Genomic DNA, 19,393 nt, shown 5'->3' with positions numbered 1-19,393 from the left:
CAAATGCTGTTGTAAATTGTGAACTGTTTTGTGATCTTGTGATTTGGAGGAAGCAATAAACATCTGCTGAAAATGAATTAGTCTTTATGGGTGGAGGTGCTTCCTGCCTGGCAGAACATAGACTCTCCGCATGTGGCGAGAACAACTAGAACAGGCTAAAGGCAGGACAAGAAAGAAAATGGCCATGAAAGAATATTATTGCAGAACATGTCATCATTTAAGGCTAGCATTTTGAGCCATTCCGAAAGGGCTGCGCTTTTTACTTTTTGATAATTAAACTATACTTGGAAAGACTGACTTCATCATCTCGGCAGAAGATGTGAGTGGAAAAGAGAAAAGGCCCATATTGATTGTGGCCTCAAAACCTGGAAAACGTATTAAGTCAAGCCCACAGATATGTGACCCTTATGCATCCCAGCAGTTTATGTAGTGTCCTGGAACTGATGTCTGGGCAACATTTCCATGCATACAGTTGGGTCACACTAACCAAATTCTTCATTTTCCTCCATTTAGTAATGTCTGCTTGCAAACCAAAAGTCTATGAAAATGGAGTGATTAGTCTGTGCAGTAAGAGGGGAATGTCTGAGGACACGGTCTGGGTAAAAGATAGTTTTCCTGCATGGAGAAATCCGACATATTTATGTAACCCTGCACTCCATTTTCAGTGGTTTACATTTTGCTTTGTCTTTTTTACATGATGAGAATATAGTCACTTAGAGGAATATCTACTAGTGCCTTAAATATTAAAGCATGAGACATTTGACTTTACTTGAATTACAGAGCTAGTTTGATCATCTACTCGTGATGCTTATTCTGGGTAACTTTGGGTCCTCTTTTAATCAAATCAGGAAAGTCAAGAACTGTGTGTAAGACTGAGTATACCCTGAGATCACATATACAGTATAGGGTGGAAACTGAAATGATCATAATGACAGTATCATCAATAAACTGGTCACATATTGTATTTAGAGTTCATTCTATCTATTCAACTGACACACAAATGGTGAGTGTGTTTTTAATCCACACCCACCACCGACCAAAGCCTTCTACTGATCTAAACTGTTTAATACCCGTTGATCCATTAATCCTATCAAATCATGTAAATAATTGGTGTAAAATGTAGTTTGTCATCTTTTCATGGTCATCAGATATGACCCATTTGGACGTTCAGAAGCTCTGTAGTGAATGTGGAAAAACCATCATCTTCTACAACATTTATGTTCAGTTAATGATAAATTTGCTGAAAAAGTCACTTTGTCATCAGTTTTCTCTGTTTCTGATATAATAACCATCAACTTTAATCAGAGCTTTAATGAACATCTCCATCATCAATAAATTAATTATAGGAAAATACATGACTTTAACTGAAAAAAATGCAAAATACAGAGGATAATATTATAATCAATGGTGATAAATTACTTTTAAAAAGGTCAAATCTGGAGAAAAATTAACTTGGGAACAACCATAAAAGCAGCACTGGGTCTTTATGGGTTAAACAGTAATAGAGGTAAGACTGTATGTTATGGTAAAGGAACTAAAATTATGGCCAGACATCATGAGTAATGGATTGTAGGAATGACGGTATAAATGCAAAATGCATTTAAAACTGCTGTCATGGATGGACACATTTTAGATATCTACATTTCCATACTTTAGTCCTGTATTAATTTTGTTTTCAACTGCTTTAGGCTAATATTTATTGTGTAAAATGTTTAATTGAAAATTTCTCCAAAATAAAAGATGAAAAATAATCAAATACAAGTCAATCAATCAATCAAATTTTATTTATATAGCGCCAAATCATAACAAAAGTTATCTCATGACACTTTACATTTAGAGCTGGTCTAAACCAGACTGTTAAGCCAATTTACAGACACCCAACAGAATCCTCCAGGAGCAAACACTTGGTGACAGTGGTGAGGAAAAACTTCCTTTAAGTCCTTTAAGTAAGTGTCTCTAGTCATTTCTTTAAAATGTAGAGGTCATTTCACATATAATGAGAATAAGGACAATTTCTTCACTGCAGTGACTGGTTATGCAAGTGTGACATAAACCTTTAAAGACAGCCAATGGTGACAAAATAGAATATACTGGTAAAAAATGTTTAACAACTTTTTAACCACTAATGATAAAAATTCATTTAAATAATTCATGTAAAATGACACAGGTAAACACCATCACATTCTGTGACATTCATTTACCAGTAAACCCATATGGTTTGACAAACAGGCTCTTGGTTGTCATGTTCACTTCATTATATATATTAAAAAAATTAAAATAAAATAAAGACATTTTTTTCTCAAGTTTTCTCTGTCTTGATATAACAACCTTGTATGAATATCTCCATGATGTGTGAATTAAAGAACTGAAAATACCTGATTTTCACTGAAAAATGCAAAATGGAGAAGATAACATTATAATAAATGGCATCGAATGATGTAAGAAAGGTTAAATGTAGAGAAAAAATAATTGTGAAGTACCAGCTGAAATAGTTTCAGGTGTTTAAGGGTTAAGAGATTAGATTAGAGTAATTTAGCCATACTGTCACCTCCCTAAAATAATTGCATACGTTTTTTTTTTCAGGAATTACAAATAACTTAACCAGAAATTGAGTATTTGATGATTTAGTGGGGGAAAAAAAGTCATTCATTATTTTTTGAAGGTGATGATATCATACAGACTAAAACCAAGCAACTTTTCTCATTAAAAAAAAAAGTTTCAGATGTATTTAGTAGAAAGTAGTTTAAAAGTAGAGCAGGCTCATGGTACAATGAATAACATCAATACTAATGAGGGGGGAAAAAGTCTGTAATTAAAAACATGGAGAGAAAACGTAAAATTAATTGGTGAATAAATGTTTATAATAAACACAAAGTTCAAGCATTTTTTTTTTTTTTTTGTCTTTTTCACAAAACACGAATTTATTCCTGTAGTTCACCAGGAGGGCTAGTGTATTCCATCTGAGCCAAAGTACACCGACAAGCCTCCAGGTATTCACAAAATGAAATGAATGAAACAGGAGACAGGTCTGAACAGGAGTCTTTACCTCCGTGGATCCTCGGAGACCCTGTGTGTGTCTCCCTCCATGTGGATGAAGTGACAGGCCTGAACCGGTTCCTACGTGGATGGAGGGCCGGTTTTAGCTGGCTGCGTTGCCGTGGTAACGCGCCCTCTATAAATACTGCGGGGCTACCGCTTCACCTTCCACTCTAGTCTCAGACTGGGCGAAGAGGCAGAGCTTTAAGCAGCAGACTTCTTTGTGAAGGGGTACTGCTTTATTTTATCCCTGTGGTCGGATCTAATGGGCAAACTCTTTGTAAATGCTTTTTAAGGTAAGCCATACGTTTTTATTGAACCTCAAATATTTACCTCAACTATTTTATTGTTTAATTGTAGGGGACTAGCTAGCGTAGTTATTTTAACGAGTCGGAAGGCTTTGGATTTGGCAGCTTGAAAATGAAAATGTAAATATAAGACTACTGTTGTTTTAACTCACGTTGGTTTTAATATGAAACGTAACAAATTTGTTGTATAAACTCTTTGTCAAACAACTACGTGGCCCAAAGAACAGCAGGTCGGTTAGCTAGCTAACTAGCCCTTCCGTTCATTAACGTAAACGTATCTGACTAATGTGTACAACCAGTGAAGGAAACTTTTCAGAGCTTTGTACTCAGGTGATTTGACTCTGAGCCACAAAGATGCCGTAATTTGCTGTATGGACTTGAACCAACCACTTTACTCATTTTGCTAAATTGCCGCATGGCAGGCATGGAGATCCCTAAGCGGAACCGGCATTCAGAGGCTGGTGTCCATTGTCTGTCGCCGATTGGTTACTTTTCATGACATTCACCGGTGTAAAAGGCGGGTCTTCTTTGTTATTGGTTTGAGTCATAGCTGGGCGGGACTTGGACGCTCTTTCAATGAGTCGGAACAGATGGTTTCAAGTTGTCATGACACAGTTATAAAATGGAGTGCGTAAAGGAAGAATGACGTCTGTCTTTTCCCCATTTTGAAGTTAATTTAACACACCAAGACATAACTTTGTGTAATACCTATGTATACGTCGATTAACATTTTTAACCACTACATTTTATTTATTTTTTTATAAAATGTGGATCTTGTGCAATGAAAACTGTTCTGTTGATCCGTCAGCAGACTGTAATACGCAATTTATTTAATCTCACCAAAGTTACTTTTAGAAACTGTGCAAAGTGCTGTCCCCTCTCATAGCCTGGATTTTATTTTCCCCTCATTAAATGTTCCTTTACTAGCGCATTAATGGCTTTTTATCTGCTTTTGTTCACAGAATCATCAGTCTTGGAAATCGCACACTGGCTACTCAGACGGCCCTGGCCTCGAGTCTTATTTAAAGGGGTTTAACTTCACTGGTGAGCCACCTTGGCTTCTCTGCACCTGAGTACTAGCAACTACAAATTCCGTCTTCTTTGTATCCAGGTAAGTGTTACACTACTCATTATGTCATCCATCGTGTCTTGATTTTAAACATACAGTTAATTTCTTCTCAGTCATGAATATCTGCAACATTGCTGTGATTGTGGAATGAATCTAACCTTTGTAATCACAAACACAAAAATGATTGTGTGCTCAAAGCTGAATGTGATCTTAACATGCCACCCTCCTTGTTGCAGCTTCTTGGTAACCAATCAAAAGGACTCTTTGTGACCATGAATACTACCACTGAATTTGAATTCTCTTTCCTGGAGGAGGGTTTCTCTGCCCGGGATGTTGTTGAGCAGAAGATCAATGAGTCATCCATGTCGGTAAGCCTCTCAGCTGTTTCATTTAGGTGATAAATGTAAACAGGCTGCTACTGAACTCTGCCCTTCTGATCAGATGTCTTGTGCGGTCTTAATTATATAATCTTTTTAACAAAATCTTATTGTGGTTCTCATGTCATAATCAAGTGCATTGTGTGTCATTGTATCATGCCTCCCCCCATCTGCTTTAGGATGATCGCGATGCCTTCTACGTCTGTGACTTGGGGGACATCTTAAAGAAACATTTGCGCTGGACAAGGGCCCTGCCCCGCGTCACGCCATTTTATGCTGTCAAATGCAACGACAGCAGGGCTGTTGTTACGACTCTGGCGTCGCTGGGAACTGGCTTTGACTGTGCAAGCAAGGTGTGTGTTGGACATTTTCCAAAGCATCTCAGAATAACCGTACAAAGCTCTGTCAGTTATATGCTGAAATGACTTTGGCAGTTTGTGGGTTTAAATTGGCCCTTTTTTCGCTGACTGTTGGCATTGTTCCCCTCTAGACGGAGATTCAGCTGGTTCAATCTCTGGGAGTGGATCCAAACAGAATCATCTATGCCAACCCCTGTAAGCAGGTTTCTCAGATCAAGTATGCGTCCGCCCATGGTGTTCAGATGATGACTTTTGATAGTGAGGTGGAACTCATGAAAGTGGCACGTTGTCACGACAATGCCAAGTAAGACTTTTCTCTTTGTTTTCCAAGTCATTGCTGGATATAACTTGCATTTTTAAACTCATAATCTGTTTTTGTCTTGTGTCCAGGCTTGTGCTGCGTATTGCTACAGATGACTCTAAGGCAGTGTGTCGCCTTAGTGTGAAGTTTGGTGCCCCGCTGAAGGCTTGTCGGGGTCTCCTTGAGCGGGCCAAGGAACTAGGGCTGGATGTAATTGGTGTTAGCTTCCATGTTGGCAGTGGCTGCACTGACCCATTGACCTTCAACCAGGCTATCGCTGATGCCCGCTGTGTGTTTGATATGGGGGTAAGTTGTGACTTGTATACCTCTGTAACTGAACCATATGGGCTTTTCCCCAGTTTGTCTAACATTGTATATATTGTCACCACAGGAAGAGCTGGGCTATAACATGAACCTGTTGGACATAGGAGGAGGTTTCCCTGGTTCAGATGATGTTGAACTCAAATTTGAAGAGGTAACTGACTTTTAGCGTATTAATAATTGCTCCAGAATATTCCTCCCATGCATGTTTTGGACTAAACGTGGTTGATTCTTACATGTGGACACCTTTCTGTCATAGATCACAGCAGTCATCAACCCATCCCTGGACAAGTACTTCCCTGCCGACAGTAATGTAAAGATCATTGCTGAGCCTGGGCGTTTTTATGTGGCTTCTGCATACACACTGGTCGTCAACATTATTGCCAAGAAGGTCATCATGGATGATGAAGCAGCCTCTGATGGTAAAATCACCATGAACTTCAAATAGGTGTTTGTCTGCTTGAGTTGCCGCTAAAATGTCTGCGTATTAAATGAATAATTATGCGTCTGTCACAGAGGAAGATGAAGGCACCAGTGACAGGACCCTGATGTACTATGTCAACGATGGAGTGTATGGGTCATTCAATTGCATCTTGTATGACCATGCTCATTGCCTGCCATCGCTGCATAAGGTAAATCGAATGCTGGTGTTTTTGGTCTACCATATCTTCAGCTGACATTACTGGCAGTGAATGTGAAGTATGTAGACATTAATGGTTACCTCTTGGGTGTGTGCTTCCCCTCCGCCAAAAACAGAAGCCAAAACCAGACGAGGTCATGTACCCTTGCAGCATCTGGGGCCCGACATGTGATGGACTGGACCGCATTGTAGAGCAGTGTAACCTTCCAGACATGCAGGTGGGCGATTGGCTGGTTTTTGAGACCATGGGTGCCTACACTGTGGCTGCCTCCTCCACCTTCAATGGCTTCCAAAGACCTGACATTCACTATGTGATGTCACGCCCCGCCTGGTTAGTAGCTGACAAATATGCATTAGTTTAACTCTGTGTCTGAACAGTAATTGCAGATCTACATGTACAAAACTAATGGCAACTGCATTGTCTCTTCCAGGCAATATGTCCAGCAGATTCGTACCCAGGGCATGCCAGTGCCAGCAGAGGAGTCTTGCCTGCAAGAAGTGCCAGCCTGCTGTGGCAGAGGGAGTGGCTTGGAGATGCCTACAAAGCCCTGTCAGACCAATGTAGTTTAAACACAACGCATTTATTGATTATTCATGAAAGTTCTTTTTACATTTCATGGCCAGTTACTTGACAGGAGAAAGAGAGGGGCATGCTGCATACACTTCTGCTTTCTGTATAGAAGTTGGGGATCAATTCTTTAAAAAAAAAAAAAAAAAAATGAGGCTGAATCGCACTCCGAGTGTCTCTGTGGGTTCCAGGCAGCCTGTGTTAAAGGGGAAGCTCTATTTATTTAAATCTTGTTGCTGAAGTGTTTCTTCCTTAATTTGGTTGAATTACCTTTAAGTAGTTCATATAATCTGTTTCCAAACCTGGAATAGAACAGGGTGAGACACAACCAGTTGGCAAAAGGAACCACACAGGTACTTTATACAAGGTTTTTCTTCACTCACAACACTTGAAACTGTAGCAATAGTTCAACCATGAAGGGTTACTGTTATTCTAGTAATTTATATATATATATATATATATATATATATATATATATATATATATATATATATATATATATATATATATAAAAAAATAAAATGTGTGTGTATGTTTTTATTTACATTTTGTCAGGTGACAGTGGCCTCAACAGTCTGAACTGACCTGTACAACCGGTTACTTTTTAAACTTCTCCCCTGGTTATCCACTAAATGTACATCTGTAGTGACTTTCAGAGAGGTGATTTAAATCCTCAAGAATGGCTGCTATGTTTATTTATCTTGTTCCAAGATCTCCATTTCTATACAGAACCCCTTCACGTGTTGATTATCAAGATTGAACCGTACTCTATCCCTCAGTATGTTCAAGTGCATTAATGCTCGTTCTGGCTTGAGTTATAGCTCCAACACAAACGGACAAGCTCACAATAAATAATGTATGCATGCATTACACTGTGCTTGTCAGAGGCCATACAGTGTAACCTGTTTTCTATAGTGGCTGCAGCATTTCAAACAACTTGTGATGAAGCAGATGTGCACACTCATCAGTACATGTCAGCATGAGAAGTTTATTCCTGTATTTTGTCCCATCTTCCACCCACCCAAAAACAAGTCTTCATGATTAACACTGAAAACACAGGGACTCAAAGAGCACACTGCTCCTCTTCTTCTCTCCTTTTGTATTTAATTTTTTTTTTTTTTTTTTTAACTTGTAGGAGGCACAAAGTCTGTTCATGATATTAATAAGAAGCAGTGTTTAACCACACACTTGAAATGGATACGAAAGAGACGGGATTGCACATTTGTAATGCTTTCCTATGGAAACCTTTTGAAGTTTTGTATTTTTTTAATAAATAAAACATTAGGTGCAGAGCCATTGTAATGATGTGTGTTTTGTTGATTCTAATGTAAGATATATATGTGTGTATTATATATTTAGAACATAGGAACAGAACCACCCATTGACAGGCCCCATTGTAATGAGAAAATGAATACCTCTTTACCTGTCTGGTTATAATGTTATGGCTAAATGGTGTGTATTGCATAGAGAGAAGTATTGGGACACATTGACTTCAGGTGTTCCATTGCTAACGAGAGTGGGCAAAACAATGACAAATTTCATGATATATTTTTTATATTGCAATAAGTATCATTTAGTCTTTAGAGTTAGTTTTGTTTGTATTGTTTCTACAAAATGCCTGTTTGGTTTTACTCTATTTTACTTTGTGTGTATCATCTTTTTCTACATTTCTTAAAAATTTGTTGCCCTCTGACCATTCAACCACAAGTAAACCTCAAATTTCTTCAGCTTTCACTTAGGAGTAAATTCACTGATATGATATTTATTATAATAATTATTGACAAACAGACACAAACATTTTAATCATTTTACAATAGTTCAAATCAGTACAAATAAAAACATTTTACAAGCTGTAAATATAAAGTGTTTAATATTTTTGTCCACACTATGTACCTTTATATCTTATCCTCCCGAGACCCAGGAAAGTCAAAGGGTTAGCTTTTTTACATTAACTAATTAATTGTATTGATTAAAAAAAGCATGATGCAACAGTTTTTTCAAATACATTTTTATATAAAGCTGTGAAACTAGTCTACTACAGAGGACAAAAATGCATTGCGGCGTCTCAACAGACTATTGATAGGTTGTAGACCTCCATCTAGTGTTTTGCAGAAGGAACTGTTTCAAGGTATTTATTCATTTGAGACCTTGCATAATATGCAGCTACAACAAACTCCTGGCTGCTGCTTTTGGATAACATTAAATGTAAAGTTTCATTGTATTGAATACATAGAGCACATACATTTGAACTGATACTGTAGTTCATCTGTTTTGCATATACAGCCAACATAAAGAGGAACATGACATGAGTGAAGTTCAACAGAGGAATCCTTTTTTTATTGTCTCTTAAAACTGCTCGAGGCACAATTCATGCCTTTGCATATCAGGATAGAACTGAACTACTTCACCACAATGGTCTGAAGATAATTTGTGTCAAAAGCAAGGTTTAAAGAAATACATGCAAATATAGACAGAGAGTTTCCGCCACTGTCACCTTGATGGATAAATTCACAACCCTAGCTATATTCAAGCCTTTATAATAAAGTATTTTGATGAAATGCATAGACCGAATCACTAGCAAAATAATAATAATAAAACTAATAAAAGCCAAACTTGCCTAGTAGTTTTTGACAATTCACCAACAATATTTATAGAACCACTGAATATACAGTAAGTACCTATAATCATATTCATATGTAGAAAATGGAAAACAAAGCACACAATATTCATACACTATTTACATGCATTAACAAGTTTTCCTCATACATGCAGGGGTAAAAAAAAAAAAAAAAGTAAAAAAAAACAAAAAAAAAAAAAAAAAAAAAAACAAAAACAGCAACTTCCAATTGATAAAATACAGTGAACCTCGCAAATGTGCATTTCTGGTCATGCACATGGTAGTAAGTGCGAAAAACACTGACTCCAACACACTGATCAACTTCCAATCTTGTGATTTCTATGCAAAAACCTCCTACCACACACCTAGCTCAATGCACAGTGTACTGAACCATCCACATTTAGGATTAGGTACTCAGAGCACTGATGCCTTTCTGCTCATAATGCTTCTTGATGTGCTCCATAATGGCTTGCTCATTATTGATCTCTTTCCTGAATACCATTATGTAACACTTTGGGGCCAAGTGGCAGCCCAGGATGCTGTAGCTGGAAATGACAATGGCAGCACCTTCTATAGCATGTTTGTAAACCCCGTTCAGATTGATGTGAATGGGGATAAAGAGAGCCCAGATGACGAGGTACAGCACCATACTGATGGTGACTAAACCAGCATTTTTATACAAATCTGGCAGCTGCTTTCCTTTAAATGCAAAACCAAAGCAAATAAGAGCCAGCAAAGCGTTATAGCCCAGCATGGCAGCAAAGAACCAAGAGGAGCCTCTGACACATGTCTTCAGGATGGTCTGTTTCTGGTTGTGTTCTTTGGGAACAGGGGGGTCAAAGTACAGCCATGGAACACATATAGCCACCTGGATCCCAAAGACGATGGTCACCACTGCCATCGGCTTATTGAACTTCTTCAGCCAGGATGCTCTGGTCAGTTGAAATTTGAAGCCCACTAGAATTTGGAGGAGGTTGGCCAGAATACAGGAGATACAGAGGGAAAAGGCGATGCCAAAGAGAGGCAGGGCCAGCATGCAGGAAACCTTAGAGGGATCTCCAGGGTAGGTTAAAGTAAGGCAGAAACAGAACAGTAAGGACGAAAGCTCCAAGAAACACAAGTAACCTCCCACAGCCTTCACAATGGGAGTATTGCGATGGATTGTGAACAAAATAGAAAACACAATAGTAACAATGATGCCGGACACTTCCAAGGAACTTAAAATAATCACAAAGGGATCCGTCCAGCGCAGGCACTCAGTATCTTTCTCCAGACACTTATCCCTTTTTTTAGATGAATATTGGGATTCGTTGCACCGTGCACATGGTGTACCTATGGATTAAACAAAGATCCTATTAACAGCTTTCAGAGAGGAAGAATATTTGATATATTGTATGCTTTTGTTTCACAATAAATGTATTAATTTGAGAAGAATTATTTGCAACTTTCTGAAATGCATGAATTGTGAAGCAATCTACTAATATTTTCAGAAAACTCAGGCAAAAAAAAGAATTCAACCTCAATATGATTATGATTGATTAGGATCATATGATTTAATCATACTTTTAGATGTAAAGCACTTCAGTCTTCTTTATGTTGTTGTAAAGTGCTATATAAATAAACTTTGATAGATTGATTGATCAATATAAATGTATACACTGCAAAAATCTAAATCTTACCAGGTGTATTTTTCATATTTCATCACACTTAAAATAAGACATAATAACCTAAAGAGTAACTTTTCAGTGAGATATAAGAACTTAGTTTTAGACAATAGATCTTGAAAATCTTATTTCAAGAAATCTTACCAAGATAATTTTCACTTGTTCCATTGGCAGATTTTTTTGCTTAATTCAAGATTTTTTTTTTTGCTTAATTCAAGCGAAAAAATCTACCAGTGGAACAAGTGAAAATTATCTTGGCAGGATTTCTTAAAAAAAGATTTTCAAGATCTATTGTCTAAAAATAAGTTCTTATATCTCACTGAAAATGTACTCTTCAGGTGATTGTCTTATTTTAAGTGTGATGAGATATTTTGACTAGAAATGTGAAAAATACACTTAGTAAGATTTTGATTTTTTCTAGTGTATCTAAAACTTTTTCTGTTGTTGTCACAAATTGTGGGGTTTGTGCATTTTAGTAATTTCTCTTTTTTTGCTGAATGCCTCAGTTTGTGTTCTTCATGTCTTTCTTGCAGGATTTACATTTTAAAAGAATAATAAAATACTAGCTTTACGCAAAATGACACGTTAATAGAGACAATACACATACCATTTCCAGGTGAGAACTCTCCATCTGAACACGGAACACAATACCGACAGCATTTACGTTCTTGCAGTTTCAGTTCATGTCCATGGTCACATGTTTTGGAGCAGTTATCAGCAGTCACCTGAAGGAACAACAGAAAACAAAGAGCACAACATGATGCATATTTTTACAGAAGAATGCTGTATTTTAAAGTTTAGACTTTACCATCACACTGGACATTTGTTCAACAAGGTCCTCTGGGATTTCAATCTTTCCACGTGGCCAGTATTCCCCAATGGTTTTAATGCCTCTGTTGGAGTCCGACATGTTCCAATACAAAATATCGTAACCTAAACTGGGGTCTCCGTTGATGTCAAAGTATACATGTGTAGTGTTAACTGTGAAATTGACTGCCTTTATCTCTGTTAGAAGCTGCAAAGAGGAACAAAACTGCATCAGTGTGTGCACAGATTGTAGCATATAGACTTTCAGGAAAAAATTTAATTGATATGGGATTATTCTGTCTACAGCAAAACACTATAATTGTAAAGTTTAACCCATAAAGACCCAAACAGCCACTGGCGACCAAAACCATCCACTGATCTAAACTGTTTAATTCCTGTTGATCAACTAAAACTATCAGTCCATGTAAATAATTGGTGTAAAATGCAGTTTGTCATCTTTTCACGGTCATCAGATATGACCCATCTGGACGTTCGGAGGCTCTGTAGTTACTGTGGAAACACCGTCATCTTCTGCAACAGTGATTCACCAGTAAAACCCATGGAGTTGGATCAATGACAGTGCATACACTTGGATTATTGTCAGTTAAAGATAGATTTTACCGGAAAAGTGACTTTTTCTTACGTTTTTTCTGTTTTTGGTTTGATAACCATCAAATGCAATCTCAGCATGATGCTTAAAGTACATGACCAGTAAAATAAATGTAGGAAAATATCTGATTTTCACTGAAAAAATGCAAAACAGAGAGGATAATATCATAATAAATGGTGATAAATCACTTAAGAAAGGTTAAATAGAGAGAAAAAAATAATTTGGGAACAACCACAAAAATAGCACTGGGTCTTTATGGGTTAAGCCAGGGGTGTCCAATCCTGGTCCTCGAGCGCCGGTACCCTGCATGTTTTAGATGTTTCCCTCTTCCAGCACACCTGACTGTTGTTATCAGGCTTCTGCAGAGCTTGACAATAGGCTTATCATTTGAATAAGGTGTGCTGGAAGAGGGATACATCTAAAACATGCAGGATAACAGCACTCAAGGACCAGGATTGGACAGCCCTGCATTAAGGGAATACTTTGACATTTTGGAAAATATTATCTTTTTCAATGCTTTCTTTGCAAGAGCTTTTTTTCTTTTTCTGGTACATTTTTAGATCATAAAATCACATGATTGTGGGCTTTGGTGATTGTTTTTTACTTGACTGAATTAAGTTTTGTACCTTATGCTAAGCTCATGAGCAAAATCAGCTGCATTTAATTTTGCAAGTACGTAAAAGATGTATTTTACCAATATGTCAAACTATTCCATTAATCAAATGTGTTCACAATACAAAACAGGACAGGAAGATAATTCAATATACTTCAGAGGCTGGAAATGGGGGATGACGTTTACAATGTTGGTTGTCACATTTCAACAAGCTCCGGAGACCCTCAGCGACGACTTGGACAGCTAAGTAGATATTATACGATTCATCCTGGTCAATGAAAGAACTCAGTGCCTCACACTCCTTAGGCAGATGAGAACTGCGGTAATGTTGTAAAATGGGGTTCTGAGAGCTGCCAAACATTGATTTGACATAGTCCTCAAAACCCGGCACCTCGTTCCTCTTCGAGATGAATCCAAACACCTGCCCTGCCCTGTGAATGTTGGGAAGTTCAAAGATATTTGAGGAAGTGGCCCAAGCATCACTGGCAATCCAAGTTCTGTTTAGGTTGCGTTCAATAGCTTCCTCCATAATGATAGCAACGTTTCTGTCGTGTGTGAACATGATTATGGCTTCAGCTGAGGATTGGTTTATAGTGCTCACTAGCTCCGACAGCTTCTCATGAGTTCTGTCATTGAGAAGGGAAAAGTCTCCAGGCAGGATTTCAATGAATTCAACGCAGGTGTTGTTCATCTCCCTGAAGTTGGCCACTAGGCCGTCACTGCCGTACTTCCCATACTCATCATCACTTCCCACAATGGCCACTATTTTCCAGTTAAACTGCTTCACCAGTTCAGCAATTGCCTTAGTTTGATATTCATCACTCGATATTGTTCGCAGGAAAGTGGGGAACTTCGTCTTCCTACTCAGCAACACACTGGTTGATGCATAGCTAATCTGTAGCAAACACAAACAAATCATTTTAATATGGTTCTGGTGGCAGCAAAAAGTTTTTTTTTTTCTCATTATTGCATATTATTACAGAATCTTAGATTTGGATAAGACCCCACACTGGAAAAAATTTAAATCTTACCAAGTGTATTTTTCTCATTTCTAGTCAAAATATCTCATCACACTTAAAATAAGACATAATCACCTAAAGAGTAATGTTTCAGTGAGATATAAGAACTTATTTTTAGATAATAGATCTTGAAAATTTTATTTTAAGATAATTTTCACTTGCTCCATTGGCAGATTTTTTCACATGAATTAAGCAAAAAAATCTTGAACAAATGTTCAGAGAACGCAAACCTCCACCAAGCCCCCCGAATGGTGTGCATGTGTGGATCAACTATTTTTTTTTAAATTAAAGTTTCAAGGTTGTTCCATACAGCAGAAAAAGTTGAAGCTTGGTACCAGTCATGTGTATGTCAAATTATATTAAATTCCAATCAATATTTGTTGAGTTATCATGAAAAATGTGTCGTAAATGGGATTTTCAATGTTAAATTGAAATGTTCACAGAGTCCACATTCCACAGTGGATGTGGACAATTTTGTGCCAGATACAAGATGTTGTTATAAGCTACGGGTGTATCAAATTGGAGGCTAATCGTTTTGAATTTTTTATGAATTTTCGAAAATTGCTCAATGATGAGAGATAGGAAAATTGTAGATTTTGTGACCTTGCTGTGACCTTGAACTTTGGCCTACTTGGCCCAAAATTTAATGAGTTGGTCCCAGGGCCTAGCGCTATCTGTGGGTAAAATTTGGTAAAGATGGTTGTGATAGTTTTCCCGTAAAGTTGCTAACAAACAAACAAACAAACACGCAAATAAACACACAAAGCAAAGTGATCACAATACCTCCTGGCAGAGGTAATTAAGCAAAAAAAAAAAAATCTGCCAATGGCACAAGTGAAAATTATCTTAAAATAAGATTTTCAAGCTCTACTGTCTAAAAATAAGTTCTTCAAACATTGCTTTTGAGTAAAAATGAGAAAAATACACTTAGTAAGATTTTGATTTTTTGCAGTGCAATGTGAAGGACTCACAATCTTATCAAAATAGACAGTATGACATTTAAAGTAAACACACCTGGGGAACTGAAGACAGAGCAACAACTCGTGCAACAGCTGCTGATACCTCAGAGTACCTCTCACCTATCAGTGCTTTAGTTCTGGGTTCAACTAAATCTGAACTAATATTTACTGGTAGTAAACAGCTTTGAGGGTCTGACTGGTTTTTGAGCAGCTGGAGCGTTGCTCTGATGGCAACCGTGACATCTCCACAGGTGTCGTAGATGTCATATCCTAAGGTGAGGTTAGGTAGAAGCTTTGGTGTGCGCTGGTTTATTTCTTCAAGGGCAAATATCATCACTTGAGAGCGCAGGAAATTTCTAACATCATAGCTGCAAGAATTAACAGCACAGTCTGAGTACAGTACAACAGAGCACAAGTACATGTTACACCAGTCAGCCATAGCATTCTGACCACTGACAGGTAAAGGGGTGTTAATACTGATTATCTCATTACAATTGGACCTTTCAGTGCGTGGGATTTATTAGGCAGCAAGTTAATAATTGCGCCATATTTGCTGCATTGCATTGTGGGTACTGGACATTTTGCTATATTGTGTTCTGTTTTGTGTGCAGAGCTTTAGCACGGTTGTTAAGTTAGTGTGAATTTGGGTTAAGGTGTGTATGGCAATGTTTATTGGCTTTTTTGGTCTTGTTTTTAATTTCCAGTGTAAAGTGGTTAATACCTGCCAAAAGTATCTAAAGAACAACAGCCGGGTTTAAACCAATCCAGCATCTATGGAAGCAGAACATTATTACCACTTGTCTAATATTGTGTAGGTCACCCTTCTTACACAAAACCAGCTCTGACCTAGACCCAGCTCAGGCCTAGACTCCACCAGACCTCTGAGGGTATGTTCCGGTATCTGGACCAAGACGTTAACAGCAGATCCCTGAAGTCCTGGAAGTACAGAGGTGGACTTCCATGGATCAAATTGATTTGTCCAACACCTCCCACAGACGCTGAGACTGAGATGTTCTTCCTTAGTTCATTTGTGATCGGTACTGACCACTGCAGACCAGGAACACCCAACAAGTCCTGCAGTTGTGGAGATACTCTGACCCAGTCATCTCTGTTACAATATGGATTTGATGGCTGGAGAGTTGGACTGGCGGAGAGTTGTTGGCTGATGTGCCCTTGAGCAAAGCACTCCCCCCCCCCATTTTGCCTGACATGGTGAGCCCACTGCTCCTAGCATGCAGTGTGTATGTGTGATGGGTTAAAGGCAGAAGACAAATTTTGGTGTGTGGTGCATGTTTACATGTGTGACAAACTACTACTGACAAAATAAAGATTCTATTCTATTCTATGGACCTGGTCAAATTCACTCAGTTGCTCATTTTGCTGCTTCCAGCACATCAGGTTTTGTATTGTATTGTATTTGTATTGATGTATTTATTTCGAACATGAATGTCAAACAGAAGAAAATAAATAAACAAAACACTTAAACATAAGACATATAATACATATTCGAAAAGGAGTGAGAAGAAGTACATCTTATAAACTCCCACCCCTTCTCCTTATATAATTAATAACAATAATAACCTTCCTCGTCTAATCATATCTATACACTATGCCATAATTTGACTTATACTTACTAGTAAATAATTAGGTTTCTGGCTTCATATTATTATGAACAAATATAATATGATTTACATAAACACATAATACAATAACACATATATGTAAATACATATTCATACACAGATCTATACACACATATACACCTACATATATATACACACACATACACACCTATACATACATTTACACACACTTACCACATACTTGTACATCTTTATATCAGACAGTGATCCCCAAGCCCTCCCTCATCCCCGTACCTCTGAAAAATTTTATCTTTGTACCTCTTTTTAAATTCTTTCATGCTTGGACATTACTTTAACTCTATATTAACTCTGTTCCACAGTCTCACCTCGCTGACAGAAACACAAAAACCCTTCCTAGTCGTGCGTATTAAGGGAATTTTAAAGTTAATTTTCCCCCTTAAATCATACCCCCCCCTCACGAATACTGAATAATTTCTGTACATTTGTTGGTAAAAGATTATTTTTAGCTTTGTACATTATTTGAGCTGTTTGATAGTCCACAGTGTCTGTGAACTTGAGTAATTTTGACTGTAAGAATAATGAGTTTGTGTGTTCCTGGTAGCCAACATTATGAATGATCCGAATTGCTCTTTTTTGAATAATAGTGGCTGTAGTGAGGTCTTGTAGTTGTTGCCCCAGATCTCAGCACAGTACTGTAAATATGGTGAAACTAGGGAACAGTATAGAGTGTGAAGTGACTTGTGATCCAAAACCTTCTTTGCTTTATTTATTATTGCAATGCTTCTGGAGACTTTGGAGGTTTGATGACTAAATGTTCACTTGCTTCCTAATACAGTATATCCAGCCCAGTCATCAATGTTACCACATCTCCTGTCAGTGGTCGTAAAGTTATGGCTGATCGGTGTATAAACTAACTCATTTCTTTTAGTATGTACTAACCTGGTACAGTGGGCAGGTCCAGTCTCTGTGGTTCTGTTGGTTTTTGCATGAATAGCAAAAAGTCCTCCAATGATGATATCTCCATCAGAGTATGCATGTAGAAACTCCTCTGAATGTGGGCAAAATGTACAGATCGTGACCGACAGCCACAGCAAAAACATTCTGTACAGACGGTGATAAAATATAAGTTTGCATTTGTCCGTCTCTCAGTATGAATAGGTTCCTGAACAAAATCTCTCTCATAAGTTCTGCACTGGAGGAAGTTAGAGAGGATAATTTGCATTGACGAACATATTCTGTAGGCAGGTATGAATTGTTGACAAAGGGGAATTCATTTATTATCAGTCTATATGATCCTCTGTCCTCATTTGAGTAAAACTGGTTCAAGTAAAACAGGTTCATCTAGGTCAGCAGCCTAAAAAACATTACACTGCAGTACTGCAACGTTCAGTCCATAAGAGGGCAGCATGTGACACGGAAAGTGTGTTAAATGTGTCATAAGATGAGAATAATTTTTGTAGTTCACAGTGAATCATTAGTTTAATTGCCAGTAACATGGCGAAAATTAGCATAGGAGGGCAGTAACTGTGATTATTCATTCATCAGCAGAAGTAAGAATTGTGAGGGTCATAATTAAATGGTAAAACACATGGTTTAAATTATATTTAAGGTTCTTAATTCTCTCAGATGATGTGAAAATGTGTTAATCAAGTAGTACACTGACCTTCACATTTGATGCATCTGTCTTTTTTTAAGCTTTAAAAAGAGATTGTACTGATACAAAATTATCTTAGTGTCAAAAAAAGGGCTTTTCATACCCCAAATATTAGTCAGTGGAGTCAGGAATAGTGTGCTGTACTTTGGAAGGTTCAGAATGTGCTTTACACATGCTGCAGGGTCATAATTATAAGGTCAAACTTTATCATTTCTATGGCCTTTGGTAAACCTAATGCTATCACCTCTACTAAAAACAGCAATAAATGTGAATTGTAAACTTCATAGTCTTCATATAATGCAAAGTGGACACAGTTGTAACAGTATTTGCACCAGTTTTGTTCAAATTAGAATATTTTACAGCTGCCCAGTTAGGGCTGTGTATTGGCAAGAATCTGGCAATACGATACAAATCATAATACTAGAATCACGATACGATTTATCACGATATATCACGATACCATTAAAAAGGCTATTTTTTATTGTTTGGGTTTTTTTTAAAAAGATTTTTTTAAAAGATTTTTAAGATTTTTTTTTATTATTATTTTTATAATCATTTCTTCATTTTACATTCATTTATTCATATATATTTTTAAGATTTTTTCCTGGAAGAACTGAATTACACCACAAATATGCACAAATACTAAACACATTTTTATTTGATCAAAACAGGATCTAATGCTATATCACAAAATCTTCCTGTGTTAAAACTTAAATTATGTTTTATAGACATTACAGTTTAAGATCCTGTTCAAATGTTCATATTCGATTAGTTCATAACTAACATCATAACATTATTTTTCTACAATCCCGAAAAAGGAACTAACATCTGCCTCTCAAACAGTAAAAAGTGCTTTTAGGCTGATTC

The 19,393-nt window shown here is 37.3% G+C and overlaps 2 protein-coding genes across 2 annotated transcripts; one reads left to right on the top strand and one right to left on the bottom strand.

Moving 5' to 3' along the window:
* The first annotated feature begins 3,214 nt into the window (after window positions 1-3,214).
* odc1 (ornithine decarboxylase 1) lies at window positions 3,215-7,151 on the top strand. Its single transcript, XM_030127060.1, has 11 exons — window positions 3,215-3,332; window positions 4,307-4,455; window positions 4,650-4,781; window positions 4,970-5,143; window positions 5,281-5,453; window positions 5,540-5,756; window positions 5,842-5,925; window positions 6,031-6,193; window positions 6,288-6,403; window positions 6,528-6,742; window positions 6,843-7,151. Exons 3-11 carry the CDS (start codon window positions 4,686-4,688, stop codon window positions 6,979-6,981), a joined length of 1,377 nt encoding a protein of 458 aa, XP_029982920.1. The 5' UTR covers window positions 3,215-3,332; window positions 4,307-4,455; window positions 4,650-4,685; the 3' UTR covers window positions 6,982-7,151.
* A 2,653-nt stretch (window positions 7,152-9,804) lies between these two features.
* LOC115413916 (G-protein coupled receptor family C group 6 member A-like) lies at window positions 9,805-18,008 on the bottom strand. The gene is made up of 6 exons (XM_030127059.1): window positions 17,812-18,008; window positions 15,324-15,636; window positions 13,445-14,185; window positions 12,069-12,275; window positions 11,868-11,985; window positions 9,805-10,928 (listed from the first exon to the last, which is right to left on the bottom strand). The coding sequence occupies exons 1-6, from the start codon at window positions 17,970-17,972 to the stop codon at window positions 10,003-10,005; spliced, it is 2,466 nt and encodes an 821-aa protein (XP_029982919.1). The 5' UTR covers window positions 17,973-18,008; the 3' UTR covers window positions 9,805-10,002.
* Between the last annotated feature and the right edge of the window lie 1,385 nt (window positions 18,009-19,393).

Source organism: Sphaeramia orbicularis, chromosome 22 (assembly GCF_902148855.1).
Source record: "Sphaeramia orbicularis chromosome 22, fSphaOr1.1, whole genome shotgun sequence".
Taxonomy (NCBI): Eukaryota; Metazoa; Chordata; class Actinopteri; order Kurtiformes; family Apogonidae; genus Sphaeramia; species Sphaeramia orbicularis.
Note: the sequence above shows the minus strand (reverse complement) of the source record. Positions and strands in the feature narration are given on the sequence as shown.

Excerpts from the sequence above, each read along its gene's own strand:
- odc1 (XM_030127060.1), top strand. The coding sequence starts at position 4,686 with ATGAATACTACCACTGAATTTGAATTCTCTTTCCTGGAGGAGGGTTTC. Across the intron at positions 4,782-4,969 it reads TCAATGAGTCATCCATGTCG|GATGATCGCGATGCCTTCTA; the intron begins GTAAGCCTCTCA and ends CATCTGCTTTAG. Across the intron at positions 5,757-5,841 it reads GCTGTGTGTTTGATATGGGG|GAAGAGCTGGGCTATAACAT; the intron begins GTAAGTTGTGAC and ends TTGTCACCACAG.
- LOC115413916 (XM_030127059.1), bottom strand. The coding sequence starts at position 17,972 with ATGTTTTTGCTGTGGCTGTCGGTCACGATCTGTACATTTTGCCCACAT. Across the intron at positions 14,186-15,323 it reads CTCTGTCTTCAGTTCCCCAG|ATTAGCTATGCATCAACCAG; the intron begins GTGTGTTTACTT and ends TGTTTGCTACAG. Across the intron at positions 10,929-11,867 it reads AGAGTTCTCACCTGGAAATG|GTACACCATGTGCACGGTGC; the intron begins GTATGTGTATTG and ends TTTAATCCATAG.